At 46.0% G+C, this 15,000-nt stretch overlaps 1 protein-coding gene across 1 annotated transcript; it reads right to left on the reverse strand.

Annotated features, from left to right (window-relative positions):
- Positions 1 to 1,623: 1,623 nt before the first annotated feature.
- On the reverse strand, positions 1,624 to 6,041 carry CCK (cholecystokinin). Its single transcript, XM_009481065.2, has 2 exons — positions 5,786 to 6,041; positions 1,624 to 1,760 (listed from the first exon to the last, which is right to left on the reverse strand). The coding sequence occupies exons 1-2, from the start codon at positions 6,039 to 6,041 to the stop codon at positions 1,624 to 1,626; spliced, it is 393 nt and encodes a 130-aa protein (XP_009479340.1).
- Positions 6,042 to 15,000: the final 8,959 nt, after the last annotated feature.

Consider the following 15,000-nt stretch of genomic DNA (forward strand, 5'->3'; position numbering starts at 1 on the left):
AAACAAATGAGATGAAATGATGTATGTTTTCAGTCCACATTTGGATGCCAGCTAAGTCACCGCCACAAGTCCCTTTATTGCCCTGGTTTATTTTACAGCACTGGTACAGCTTACATATTAAAACCGGCACGTGCAGTGACTTTAAAAAAAAATTACAAGTTTTGTCTGAAGCTCTCCGACATCCAGGAAAGGTGGCAGATGTGATTACTTACAAATATCACGCTGGCGGTGGGCTGGCAAAGAAAACTAGCGTTTTCTCTTAATCACTTTCAAAACCAGACAAACTTTGCTTGCAATTGCATCACAAGGAGAAAGCAGATTTCACAGGTGAAACTACTTTTTCCATAATTGGCATTTTTGTGATTTACAACGAGCAAATGACTGGTCAAAGGCAATGGTGGCGGTGGTTTGGCAGGGGTGGTAGTATTATTCTGTGCCTGGGAATGGTGCCTTGGAAGTTACTCAGCTGTTGGGGATACAGAAAGTCCAACCTTGATAACTTCAAGGGCAGTGAAGCCCCCCCGCTCCAGCCACCCCAGGGCCCATGAGCTGGAGTTTCGCACCACAAAAGATGGAGCTGTGGGGCTGCTTTTGCCTGGGAGCCTTATGAACAGCCAGGCGGCGAAACCCATTTTATGTGTGGTAGGCAACAAATTGCTCCCCCTGTCCTGGGGGAGCAGGGAAGTGACTTGTAAAAACCCCCGAAATTGTCACTCGGCTGCACTGAGGGCCGTGCGCTTTCACAGATGTCTTCAGAGACCTTTAGAAGAGAGAGTAACAGGAAGAAACCTCTTTTAAAGGAGGAAACACCTTTTTAATGTGGTACTCGGGAGCGACCCGTTTCCTTTTAGCAGACTGCGCCTAGACTGCCCTGATACCTCCTCCCCCTTCCCTCAGGATCATCTTCTGCCCCATTCAGGGAACTTTCTTTGCCCCTCCCCAAATGAATGCTTGGCTCACGGCACGGCAGGGAATGCTCTGTTTATTCCATGATTCGCAGCCGTCAGCAGAACTTTCACATTTAGTTCACAATATAAAATAAGTAAGCCAGGAAGGTGAAAGATGTTGGTGTCGTTCCTCTTTTTCTTTTAGTTTTAGCACTGTTGACTATTCACTACAAACACATGGGCTTGGTGTATAACTCAGTCCCTTAGAAATGGGGTCACCATGAAGATAGCTGGCCTTTCTGGCAGTATTGTGCTGTTGGGTTTGTATCTGGGCAAGTTCCCCTTAGAGTTCGCAGCTATTGGGACTGTCACAAGATTTGTGGCTCATTTGTCTGACTACTCAGCACACTGAACATATTTACATTGTAGAATGAAGGCATTTTCCTGCCTCTCTTTATAGTAAGACACCCAACAACATGCGGTGACAGGACAAGAAGGGATAAGTGAAATCATTTTAATATAATATCAGTGTATGAGAAACCACAAAAGAAAGAAAACATTTTCTGGAAAATTCTGCATATGTATATATTACATTGTATAGTCTTACAGACAAATTTACATCAAATACATGATATATTTTAAAACACTGATTCAAAGAGGACAACAAATTAATTTTTCTCTTTCTGTACAGACATGGGAGTGTGATTTTTTTTCTGTTGCTATAGTTTGCTGTTCTTTAGGAGGAGTATTCGTATTCTTCAGCACTGCGGCGTCCAAAATCCATCCAGCCCATGTAGTCTCTGTCATTTATCCTGTGTGTAGGATCAATGCTCTGTACTCTGTTTCCCATAACTGACAGCCTTCCAGTGGGACCTAAAGAAAAAGCATTTGGGAGAGCAGAGAGTAAGTGAAAACATTTTTCAGGTTCATCCATTTTCTGATCTTTTTTGTACTCATTAGCAGATGTATGTGATAGTTGAAACTGTTTGACTTAACACAGACCATGTAACACCACATCATATCATTGGGGAAGTGTCATAGAAACGTTATGGGTAATGTCCTGAAAGTGGCTGGGGTTTTTATTGTAAAATAAACAGATAATTTTCTCCCTCTTGGCTGCCAGGAGGGTATATGGTGCATTTCTCCTTTTTCCCTCCTATTTTACGTGAGAGAGAAACAAAGTCCTGACCATTTCTCACTCTTCCTGTAAGACCACACCCTTTCTTACTGGTATTGGGAGACTTGCTCTAGAGGCAGAAGAACTCTGCTTGAGAGCAGACTCAGGCCACCACAGGACTCCACCACAGTCCCATGTTGCTTGAAGGGCCATAAATTTAAGTACAGGAGCTCTTACAGTGCAAATTCAGTAAGAAGCAGGGTAGATTTATGAATCCCAGGGTTTGTAGAGAAGTGGGAATAATGAAATTGAGTCCTGAAATTGAGAAAGTTGCTCTAAATTGGAATTTAGAGCTAGAGATGTCTATTCCTGGAATTATACAGGGCTTATTACTATGTCAGTGATATTTTCATTGCTTATCCAAAGCTTTCATAATTCCTTTCACAGAAGAGTTGGATGCTGATCTCTGATCTTGCCTCAGCCTTTCTTTCTTCCTTGCTGAGGGCATCAAAGAGACACAAACTATTTGCAAGAATTTATGCTTTAAAAAAAAAGGGCTGTAACCCTCTGTTTTGACATCATCACATTATGTAACTAAAAATGCAGGGAAAGGTAAATTATTTCCCTCTGTACTCCCTGAAAACAGACAAAATTGACATATGCCAATAATGAGATTGAGCTTAAGCCTTGAGTGAGGAAGGAACAGACTCAATCTATTAGTACTCAATGCAGATTGGGGCTTGAGGAATACTTGAACTGATCAAAAAGGAAAAAAAGCCCAAATCAAACCCCACAAATCCAGATCTGCACAATTGCCTTGCTTATGGTTTCTTTTGTTTTGAAGGAACCCTTGGTGATTCTGTGCTTTTATATTTCAAGGTTTTCCTCATGTAATGATTGATAATGAATACGATCCGCTAAACCCAAAAACAATTGCATTGGTTTGTTAGTGGATGCAGAGGGATAAGAGAGTTAAAGGTACCAAAAAAAAAAAATTAATTATCTCTAGAAAAGAATGTCTACCATTAAACGCTCAAAACCCATGAAATTCACATTTATAATTCAAAATACGTAATTAAGTTGATGAGAATGGCTTCTTGGCACTATGCGCAGGCAGGGCTAAGACGGCACAGAACCATCACTCAGACGCTGGTATTTAGGAGACTTCGGAGCCTGCAGTGACCTGTGGGCTGTAATGGCTCCCCTGGTGCTGTTATGGTCTGGCCTTGCAAGGGCTCCTTAGAGGATAGTTAACGCGTGACAGCTACAACGTCTCTTCTACACGGTGCTAGATTCATGCTGAAAGCCTGCAGGTGAAGTTAATTGAAGCTAGGGGTCACAAACAGTAAAATGAACAGTAACAGCACCTTAATTACCTTGCCTCAAAGCACCGGAGATGTCCTGCGGATACTGCAGAATCAATGTACAGCAAACGTATTTAAAATTGTAGCAGTTTGGCTATGAGGCCGCCGTCTAGCCCTAACTTCTTGAGAGAATTTAACTCTCTCACTGTTTTAACTGGAAATATTGTCCAAAATCAGCCTTTCTGTTAATCACAAGGGCAAATGCCATCAGTGATGACTGCTTACACTAGCAAATGCCCAGATTCTCTTTCCCCCGACGTGGAATTTTCTAGTGAGTATTTTGGTTTAGACAGGTTAAAAGTGACTAATATAGTAGACGTGAGTGTTCTGCAGAGATTTCTGAAGTGCTGCCCAGAACCTTTATGTTAAATGAGAATATAATGTTTTGATAGGAACACTGTATGTATTGCTATAAGTTAAGTAAATACTGTTTTGCCCTGTGAATCTTCTTTTCTGTAACTAGCAAGCACATCTACAAACCGGAGTCCAGCTAGCCTAGTCATGTCACAAGAATCCCATCATCTGCTAACAGTCACTTTATAGAGTTAATTATATATGCCAATTAACGTGTATGCAGGAAATTCTCCCTTATATTAATACTTACCAAAGAGACGTCTTAAATCCAAAATTTTTTTCACTTGATCTGTTTAAGCTATTTGGAAATGTCAGCCAGATATTTAAGAGACTATAATGGCTACATAAACTAGAACGAGGAGTTCAGTTTCCATGTAGGTGGGTGACAATGACTACACTGGGGAAAGGTAATGAGGATTCTGCTTTGTAGGCTCCTGCAATAAGATTCTTATTCAGCCACAGCTTTAACTCTAGTGCGGAATTGTGGAATTTCGTATCTGAATTCTCCTTCCATTAGATTATGTGAACTGCTAAAAGAAGTTCCTTAATGGATATTGTGCAAATTGGTAACGAGAAGAAGTGTCTCAGCCTATATTAAAAGCGGTTCTTTTTCTGTTGTTTCTGATTTGGCCCTATTTGATGTACACAGATGAACATGTATGGCTGGATATGTAATGCATAAAATACACGTGGCATCTCTTAATCGCAGACCGCCATCAAAACTAAGATTAGGATTATGCCGAGCATATTGGTCAGCAGTGAGGCTATCCAGAGGGGCGGGTTAAATGGCCTGCATAAGCTTGTGTGGACAGATGGGAGAGGAGAAAGCTCTTACTCATATGAAGTGAATTTTATCCTAAGCACAGTCTGGGACTGGGAGTGACTTAATTTCTCAATGTCTGGATGTCCAGGTAATGCTCATTACTGCCTTCCCCTCGAGCCCTCTTTGCTTCCCAGAGGTCCTCTTTCCCTGCAGTACAGTGGATAGACTGGAGTGAAGCTATCACAAGTAAACAAGATTTGTGTAGTGGCTTTTGTTGAGGTTGGCAGTCAAAAGGCCACAGCAGTTAGGCTGCCCATGGTGTTACTCTATTGAGATACAAAGCAATACAGAAATGAGACAGTTCAAAAGGAAAAATGCTTTCTTGGGGCGGGGTGTTCAGCGTGAAATGATTTTGATCCTTCATTTTTACTGGTAGCACAGATGGCCTGCATTTGTGACTATGTAAAACACATGCTGTAAGATGTCAACAGGGGCAGCTTTACTCTTTCTCTTGCTAGCTCATGTATGCAATACAATTGTTTCCTCAAGTGACTAATAAATCACATGATAAGAATGAAGTGCTTTAATTCCACTACTCTACCAGTGCTTGGAGGATTTAAGTAACTGCAAGATTGTGTTCCCAGGCTGCCTGAGACCGAAAACCTAACCGGAATTGACATGTTTTGAAGCAAATGTGCTTTTATTTATAGTTACTACGTTCATAAATGTGAATTCTGATCTTTCAAAAGCTTTCATACTTTGTAACTTCCTCTGGGAACAAATACATGGAAAATCCAATACTCGGACAATTTCCCTGGTACAGGTATTTCTGGCTGAGGTGAGGTTAGCCATTTGGTCTGTATTTAGCCTCAGAAAAGCTTTCCTGCTCTTCTAACTTTTAAAAAGGGAGGGAGGAGGTTAACTAAAATGAAAAAGTTTGAAGAAAATGCAATTGCTGTATTTTATCTGAGATACAACATGCTGAAAATAATACCAAAATAATTATAAGGCTATGAAAATAGTAAGTTAAAAATAAAAGCTAACGGGTAGGTTACATTTTCTTCGGTTACCTGTACGCAGCTTTCAGTCAGTGGCTGCTATGTACAAATCTCTTTTTTGAGGAGTTTTGCAGTAAATAACAGAATGCTCTCTACTTCAGGAATAACCAGGCAAAAATCTACCTCCTATCTTCTCTAGGAATTCATGCTAGATGATGACAGGGTTATCTTAACATCTAGGTATCCCTGCAGGAAATTCCACTGACACAGAAGTAGCACAGTAAGTAAGCTGCAACCAGTACCTTTTCTGGCTTGCTGGAGATACTTGGCCAACAAAGCGCCGATGTTAGCTCTCTGGTCCATGCTTCCATCCAGCCGCGGCACAGATTTCAGCGGGCCAGCAGACGATGGGGCACGGACGTGCCGGTGATGCTCTGTCAAGCTCTGCTCAAGCTCAGCAGCCAGCGGATTCCCATTGTGCGAGCCCACAGTTTGCTGTCCGAAAGAGCTCGCCGAGAGCACAGCAAGGAACACGCAGATGCATATACCGCTGTACATTGCTGGAGAGAAAAGGAATGATAAGCTGTTAAAATGACCAGATTTACTACGTTGTATGTTGTCCCTACCCCTGCCTTCCATTGGGGGTGCTGGGTTCTGAACAAACTAGGGTTGTGGGTGTCTTGGTTTTGATGCAGGTAACTGTGGCATCTGTCTTTAGTTGGAAAACATGCATGTGAATAGTTAAATAAGCGTTGGTGAGGGGAAGATACATTGGAAGGAATAAAACTGATTCACTGTAGTATGTGCTGTGTCTCCCCCATCTACTCAATTCATATTCGCTTTTCTTCTTTGGAAGCTGTATTTCATTAAAACGTAAAAGAGATGTATTGAGCTCTGCAAAAAATCTCAGGATTCAAACACTACGCAGTATTTTGCTGTTGTACTAAAATCTGCTGTTATTACAAATACTCAATTTTGCCAAGTTCTCTGAAAAACCTTTACTCTATCAACCCTTCATTGGTTTGAACTTTAGTGTTCAAGAGCTGTCACCTCATCACACACAGAAAGAAAAAACAAAAACTTGTCCCAGGGAAAGAAAACCCCAAACCTAACACCCCCTCCTAAGCATTTGATCTAAAAGCTGAGGTGGTAAAAACTGTTTAGTTAAAAGCTGTAAGGAATAACATGCATCTTAATAACATTCTTCTTCATTTAAAACAGAAAATTCAAATGTAAGAAATTATTTACTCCTTCCTTAAACAAGTATTAGATAAAACGATGTTGTTTTGCTATATTGTCTGATCATATAAGCTGAAATAGAATTTTTCTGGAAACACAGAAATTACTCTGAGTTATTAGGAAAAACAAGGTACCTTGTATTTAATGCTACGGGGTAATTTCAATTTATAAATACGCATGAATTATCTATATGACAATTTTTGAATCGTTTAAGTTTTTGAACAGTGTACCGAACATAATCTTTTAATTTTAAAAGAGGAGAAAAATTGAGTTTATTTGCCCACCACATCCACTAGATGGAAAACATTTGCGATGCATAAAATACGTCTTATTAGCATTGTTCGGAGATGAATGAAAAATGTCAAAATCCATGGTTATTAGTGCTGTACTATGTAGGTTTTGGTACTTGGAAACCAAGGGTGGGTTGTGTCCTTTCCACAGAGGCATCTGTTCAACCGACCGGATTCCTTTTTTTTTTTTAAATGCATGTATATATATGTATTCGTGCACATACTAAGGACTCCAAGCACAAAATCTCATCCCAGGTAGCTGTTCCTCTCACAGCGTGCTCGCCCGGGAGGTCCGCTCGCCCTGCCGGGAGGTCCGCTCGCCCTCCCGGGAGCGCACCGGCCGGCACGCCGCCGGGCACCCCTGCGCTCCCCGCAACCCCCCGCCCCTGCCCGCTCGGGAGCAGCCCGAATTCCTCTCCCCCGCCGGACCCGGCTGCGTTTCCTCCAGCGAACAGCGGGGACGCCTCCAGAGCCGCCGCACAGGTGAGCGCCGAGCACCCCCATTTCCTCCCCCCCCCCCCCCCCCCCCGCAGCGGCAGGGATGCAGTCAGAGGAGGGGGGAGCGGTGCTTCCTACCTTTCCGCTGCGCTTTCCCGAGGTGGGAGCCGAGGAGGGAGGCGAGGCCCGTGTGTGCCCAGGCAGGGAACTTAGGGGCGACTCAGCCGCGGCCCCTTAAATAGCGGCGGGCGCCGCGGCGGTGTTTGCACAGCTCTGACGCAGGCCGGGGCCGCCGCCCGCTCAGCCCCCCGCCGCCGGCACCGGGGGTGGCCGTGGGGGTGTCGGTGGCTCGGTGGCTGTGGGTGGCCACCCACAGCTGCGCTTCACGGGGGGAGCGGGGCTCCGTCCCCGCCCTCCGGCAGCCGCGGGGGGAGCGGGGGCGCGGCCGGGGGCTCGCCCTCGGCTCCCTCCGCAGGGAAGCGCTCGCCCTGGGCACGGGCGAGCTGGAAACGCAGGCTGGCTTGCGTGTTATTAAAGAAGTGCTCCTGACCGGGGTGGATACCCACCACCCCCCCGCGCCCAAATACCACGGCGAGGGGCTTCTGGTGGGGCTCCCAGCGGCCGGCTGGAGCAGCCCCCCCGGGCTGCGGCAGGCGGGGCGGGCTCGCCCTGACCGCGCTTCGGGGGGGGGGGGGGGGTGTGAGGGTCTGGGGGTTTGGGTTCCTCTGGCTGCGGCTTCCTGCGACCGGAACCCGGGGGGCACAAACGCCTCCGGCCTCCCCTCCCCGGGGCCCTCCCGTTCGCCTGTGCTCAGGAGGATGGGGCGGTCATTTGATTAAAAAAATAAACCCCAAACCTAAACAGAAAGTCAGTGATGATCCCCGGCGAAAAGCCGGGGATGCGGACGCCTTCGACGTGGTTCTCGCCCACCGACCCCCAGAGCCACACGCCTTCCCCGGCCGCTGCGGGGGCCGCTGCCCCGCCCCGCAGCCCCGCAGCCCCGCAGCGATGCCCGCCAGCTCCCCGCGGCCCCCGGAGCCGCCTCAGCCGCCCTCCCTCCCGCCGCCTCCTTTTCGGGGAGGGGAGGAAATCTCAAGCCCGGGTTGCCACGGCGAGGCCGGGCCGGGACAGGGCCGGGCCGGGCTCGCTGGGCTAGCCCAGCCTGCAGCGGGCGAATACCGGCCCGTACCCCCCCGGCAGCGCAGCCCCGAGCCGCCTCCAGCAGCAGCCATTTCTCGGGACCCAGCGCTGGGCTCCGGCGTGACCGTGCCGAGTTTGTACCTTAATTTTTTTTAAGTTTACAGCTTGGAGGCAAGCGAGCCCCGCAGCCTGCTTTTCCTTCCCGGGGAAGGGAGCCGGGCAGCCCGGCTTGCTTATAAGACACCGAGGCTCTCCGGGGAGCCAGGTGCGCTGTGCGGAGGGTGCGGGAGCGCCGGCCGGGGCCGTGCCAAAACGGCAGCTGAAGGGGGCTCAGCGGCAGGGCGCGGGGGTGTGCGTGGGTCCTCAAGTCACCCAAAAAGGGCTCCGGGGAAGGGAACCGCGCTTCTTCCCCACCTCCTCGCCTGCCCACCTCCCCCCCCCACCCCCGCACCCGGCCCGGGCTCCGTCCCCGGCCGCGTCCCGGCGCCGCTGCCCGGCCGAGGCGGGGGCTCCCGCTGCTCTTCCCGCCGCGGCCGGCAGGGGGCGCCCCCTCAGCGCCGCCGCCCCCGGGCCTTGCCCCGGCGCGGCCCAGCCCGACGGCGGGCGGCGTGGCCCGGGAAAGGAATTGACCGAAAAGTCACGAAATCCAACGCCGGGGGGGGGGCGTGTGGGGTGGGTGTGTGTGCAGCCACGCGTCGTGGGATTGGGAAAAGCCAACCCGCCGGCACCTCCGCGGCGCCGGGGGAGCCGTGGCCCAGCGACGCGGCCAATGGCGCCTCGTGCTCGACGGCGTCTCGTGCTCGACGGCGCCTTGTGCCCGACGGCATCTCGACGGCGCCTCGTGCCCGACGGCGCCTCGTGCTCGACAGCGCCTCGTGCTCGACGGCGCCTCGTGCCCGGCGCCTCCGGGGCTGAGGGCGCGGGCGTGGGGGAAGCCACGCCGCGGGGCTGCTGGCACGGCCTGGCGCTTTCCTGGCGTGCGAGGGGTGTTGTGGCCCGCTGCACCCCGCCGCCGCGGTGGGGTGAGGCTCGGAGGTGACGGGGCTGGCGACGGGCAAGCTCTCTCACTGCCGTTCAGCCGCTAGCCAGGGTGCTTGTCGCTGAGCGGGATACGCTGGCCGAACGGCGGGCTGCTTTGCGTCTCCCGCTTTGGCGCCGGCATGGGGCAAAGTTGCCATCCTGAGGCGGTCAAAAAAAAAAAAAAAAAAAAAAGCGGAATCAAAACCTACTTTGAAAACAGAAAAGTAAGTTGAAGCGGGTTGCCAGGGGAAAGAACGACACTGAAATGGTTCCAGAGGTACCCGTCCAAGTGCTAGTTTAATGGCTCTGTCTCTGGAAAAAAAAAAAACAAAAACCAGAGATATTCCTGATAATTCAATTTCACTATTTTGGCTTGGTGGGAAAAATGCTCACTGCTATTAGATGATTAAATAGTCAACACGGAATTGAACTGTAGGTGTCTGGGAAAAACATCACAATCTTTCTGGGAAGGTACAATACAATAACAATTCTGGTAGAGTCACATCAAGCCCTTGTGAAACTCACTGTAGATAATGAGTTCCCAAGGGACCAGCCCAAAGCTTAATAGAAGAGAAAGACAGAGAGCTTACTAATATATGCATATGCATAATTCATATCAAGAGGTACAAATATAAATGCAGGCATTTGCGGCTGATATATTTGCCTGGTTGAACAAATAAACACTATAGGAGTTCATTTACATTGAGCTGATTTGCAGTATCAGTTCACTTATAAATATACCCAGGACTGCAGAAACGGAGTGAGAGAGTGTGCGCGCACGTGTGTGCATATGTGGGGCAGCCAAACTTACTATTTGTGTTCATGAACACACAGAAAGGCAACAACATATAAAATCAAACAGAGAAGACAGGAATGTTTGCTAGGCAGTTACATGCATATACTTCTGTGGGATCTCTGTGCTTTTACAAGAGCTTTTTCGCTGTACCTCTGAATTGGTTAAATCACAATGTTTGCAGGGAGAGGGTGAGGAACTCAACAGTGCAAGGACAGCATGAAGTTTTCTGCCTCATTCTACCTACATGATCTCTACACTGACTGCAAACGCCTGTTTGTTTTTCCTATTTAGCCATCGTAGAGTATGAAGAAAGTTAGATTACAGCATGATGTCAAGTTGTTAAAGTCAGCAGTATTGCACCATCTATAACTTTGGTTATAGACTTTTGAACACTGGATTTTCCTCACTGAATTTCTCAGTACTAGTATGTACAGTCCTTGGAGATTATTTTCTGACTTACTGATGTTTTCTTCGGTGAAAGTTTGAGTTGTGTACAAGTTCCAGTCCCTGGTAAATGTATGTTAATTAATGGCATTTTAGAACTGTTTTGGGCAGAGATAAAAGACCAGAAAGCCTCTTCAGCTTGAGCAATAGGATAGCAGGACCCTGAGGCAAGTTGCTTGCGGAAACTTAGTCTGCATATTACTGACTGATGCAGCACAAAGGGGAAAGAATCGGGGTTTGATTTGCAGTGACCTGTTAGGTTCCAGGACCAGTGTCTTCATCAGTTGCGGAGCCTAGGCGTGCACCACGGATGTGTAGAGTGCTAGCCACAGGAGGGCCTTGTGCCACCATCTCAGGTGGGGTGAGACAGATGCTGCTCTAATGCATGACTTCAACCTTAGTTTACCAGGAAGGAAAGTGCTTCGACTGCGCCAGAGCTTGAGCGATATTGCAAGAGTCTAAGTATAGATGCAAAACAAATGTAAACCTAAAATGAACCCTGCAATGCAGTAAATGCTAATATAGATGCATCCCTAAGGTAGAAGCTGGATGATACCATAGTTTAGAGGCTGCAGGCTTTTTAAAACTGGTTTTCTGGCAAATGTCTGTTGAAAGATTTGAGTTTCTCTAACCTTTTCCCCATGATGATCAAGATATCTCTATCCTCAACTGCTTTCTCTATTTATCTGCCAAAGGTTTTCTCCTGCATAGCTGAGGTCGCAAGAGACTGTATGGCTGAGCATATATTTTGTGCTGTTCCGGCACAAAGCTTGGAGTTGGGTTTGGAGCAAGAAGGCAGCATGAGAACAGAGGGATGGAGATATTTTCTTACGTCTGTTCTGCAATGGAGGTGGCCCGTGCCAATTGTTAGGGGCACTGTGCTAAGGTCTCAATCTCTCTCTGCTCTGAGATGGAGCAGAGCTTGTCTGTGAGTGTCAGAGTGGCAACAAGCTGGGAAATGCCCTGCTCTTTCCTACAGCGGTAAGCACGCAAGTGCTGTGCAATATTTCATTTCTGTCCATGTGCATGTGACTATTGTCCCTACGGTATATATTTTTCCTGGCAATAGCACATGTGGTTCGCAGTAGCATGGTTGTCATGTGGACAGCATAGCAACTTATGCCTATGTTTGATGCCTTTTAGCCAAAAATAAAACATGCGGATATTACTCAAAGTTATTGCATGGCTTTGGATTTCGAGACATTTAGGCTGAATATTAAATATGGAGCAGTATACTGCCAAGGATAAGTGTATCGGGATTTTAGACCATGAAGGATAAAGCCAGGTGGCTATCGTGTGGGACTAGGGGGCCTCATGTCAAGGAGGGTAATAAGAAATACATTCATTTGTTTCTAAGTATTACATCCTTTCCTGATTATCACTGTGCAGGGGTTTTTACTTTCCTCTGGACCCTGATACTTAAGGGTAATATTCTTTCCTATGTTGGGGCAAATTAGTGGGTTTTTTTTCTGTGAAACTGATGGAGTGGCAGTCTGGAGGATTACAATGAGGTAGGAGTAGTTGGCAGAGGATAACAGGGAAGGGAATGTTATAGTTTTCTGGAACTAATGGACAAATTAGTGCATATATTATTTGGACCAACTGCATGGATTGTAGATGTAAAACAGTCTTGAATATATTTTAAGACAGCAGGTTGTTCTGCTGCTATTTCTGTGGGTGTTGATTCAGACATTAAATTTTTGGGTTTGGGGTTTTGTTTTTTTTCAAATATTTTGAATTTTAATTCAGTAATTGCTATCAAATGACCTAAATGCTTCCACTCTAGTCTCTTTGCTCTGAATTTGCATCCCACTTGACAGGAAGATAAACTCTGCTTGGAGTCAACCCAGAAACCAAGGGAGAAATTTTGGTCCTGGGCAAGTGAACAGCAGTATTGCCTGGAATTATAAGGAATCTGGGTCCTCTGCCTGAAGAGTGCTGACCTTCTTTCACTAATATATTAGTCCTGCAGAGATACCAGACTACTATATCGGGCCTAAAGAAGGGTCCAGTAGAAGCAGATCAGCAGAGCTGGTGCTGAGGATGATTGGACACTCACAGACTGCTCTGCAATGGAAACCAAAGAGGAACGAGTGGGAATGATCAGGAAGTCTGCTTCAAAAGTGTACTCCTGGTATGAACTATGGGCACTAATGTAAATTCACTTGCTGTCTTAAAATTACACATTATCCTGCAGTTGTGTGAAGAAGGAAAATAAGAGGAAAAATCCCATTTCCTGAGAGTAGGGTTGGATTGTTTAGAAAATCAGATTTCAACCTCTGTCACATGAAATTCAGGCAGTTGGTATGTAAGCTCCCTACGGATCAACTGGGAAACTTACTTGTATGATGTCTTCGAATTTGGTTCCCTGTGGTTTCAAGAAGATATGGTGGAACAGAGAAGAATCCAGAGTCACTTTCTATGAGACCACCCAATCCCAAATCACTTGCTTTTTTGTATGGTTTGGTTTTTTGGGGTGGGGTTTGTTTGGGTTTTTTTTGTCTCTCTGAAAGACCACATTGATTTCCTGTGGAAATCGGCTGGGTTTTTTTCCAAATTGACCACAGGGTAGAGGCTTTCGTGCAAGTTGAAAACTGGAAAAGGAATTCAAAGTACTAGAAAAAACTGACAAAGATACGTAAAGTGTTTGTTCCTAGCAAATTCTCTGTGATTTCAGCAATACTTGCAGAGGTAGAGTTTGAAAAGATAGGAAGATAAAGGCCTATGTTGACAAGCACAGAATGAAAGTGCAGTAACTAGTCTCTCATGAAGAATGGGAAGTCTGTTTAATGCCTGCTTTGTGGAGTGGTTTGGCGTTTAGGACTCATCTTCCCTTTCCTTTCTTGTCTGTGACGTTCCTATGTTACCATGTGCATTTCAACTAAAAATGAGTGAAAACAAATAGCAAATAAAGAATAAGGGTTATGTATCAATGTAGAAGGAAGGAGAAAATGACAACTTGTGCTAGTTGTGCCTAGCATGTGAATTTATTCCTAGCAGTGTGCTTCTAATCCCTACTGCTGTGAGGTATTTAAGCATGTGCTTAAGCCCCTGCACATGTGGTTTGTTAGCCAGAGAGGGACGACACACCTTTAAATATGTCCCTAAACGTTCTGTCGTGACACTCATAGAGACCACTTGTTCTTTGAACTTGTTTGCTGTTTTGAGACCTTAGGGCTGTGATGTCCCAGATTTTGTCACACTCTAATGTCTAAAATTCAAAATTTCATTCAGCTTCTCTTGCTTGTGACCTTAGATATATGCCATGCACCTCAGGAGAGTCCTTGCCCTTCTTCAGAGGAGAGGTTTTCAACAGGCCTTGTGTTGTCTGCCATTCAGTCTTGAAGTACCTGCTTCATCAGATACATTTTTAAGAAAGCAGCTGTGATAGTACTCTTGTCTATGAAACTAAAGTACATATTCACAAGTACTGGAATATGTTTTACACTGATGTGATTATGTATTGTTTTAAATAATTGTATTTTATTCCATAATTAATATTTCCTTTTATGTAGGAGAAACCAGTCCAACACACTCCAATGTATATATTAATTCATTTATTATAAAAATAGCTTAGTACAGAAAGGAAATACATTGTACCTTTCAAAATACTTTGTACTTTTCAGATGTGCTCTCCACCTTGCTGCCTGGACCCAGGCAAAAAGTGTCTTTTCCACTGTGTGGCAATAACAGAATCCTGTAGGAGATACTGTTTGCTCCACAGTCCTCTCCTGTGAAAGGGGAATGTCTGACTAATCAACATTTGTCAAACAATTTAAAATCCCAGAAAGGAAGTTCTATAAATGACAAGTACAATATATTAGCCTCTTGTCTTCCAAACAGTTGCATGTTTTCATCTATGCTAAAGCTAGAATCAGAATTTAAGAATAGCAAAGTAATTTGACACTGGACAGACTGGACAGCCAATAAGGGCTTTTTAGTGTCCTTCAGAAGAGATAGGGGCTTTCTGTTTGATACCTAAGTGGATAGGACAGGTGGAGTCTGGTTATTTCAGTTCTATTGTTAAATTATACTTCATAATACAGAAGGAAATTGAATTAAGCTGGGTGCAAAATATGAATTGTTATTCTGACAATTCCTATTTAAATGGAAATGCCAGAAATGTCCATGGAAGGTATAGATACTACAT

The sequence above is a fragment of the Pelecanus crispus genome, chromosome 2 (genome assembly GCF_030463565.1).
Source record: "Pelecanus crispus isolate bPelCri1 chromosome 2, bPelCri1.pri, whole genome shotgun sequence".
NCBI lineage: Eukaryota > Metazoa > Chordata > Aves > Pelecaniformes > Pelecanidae > Pelecanus > Pelecanus crispus.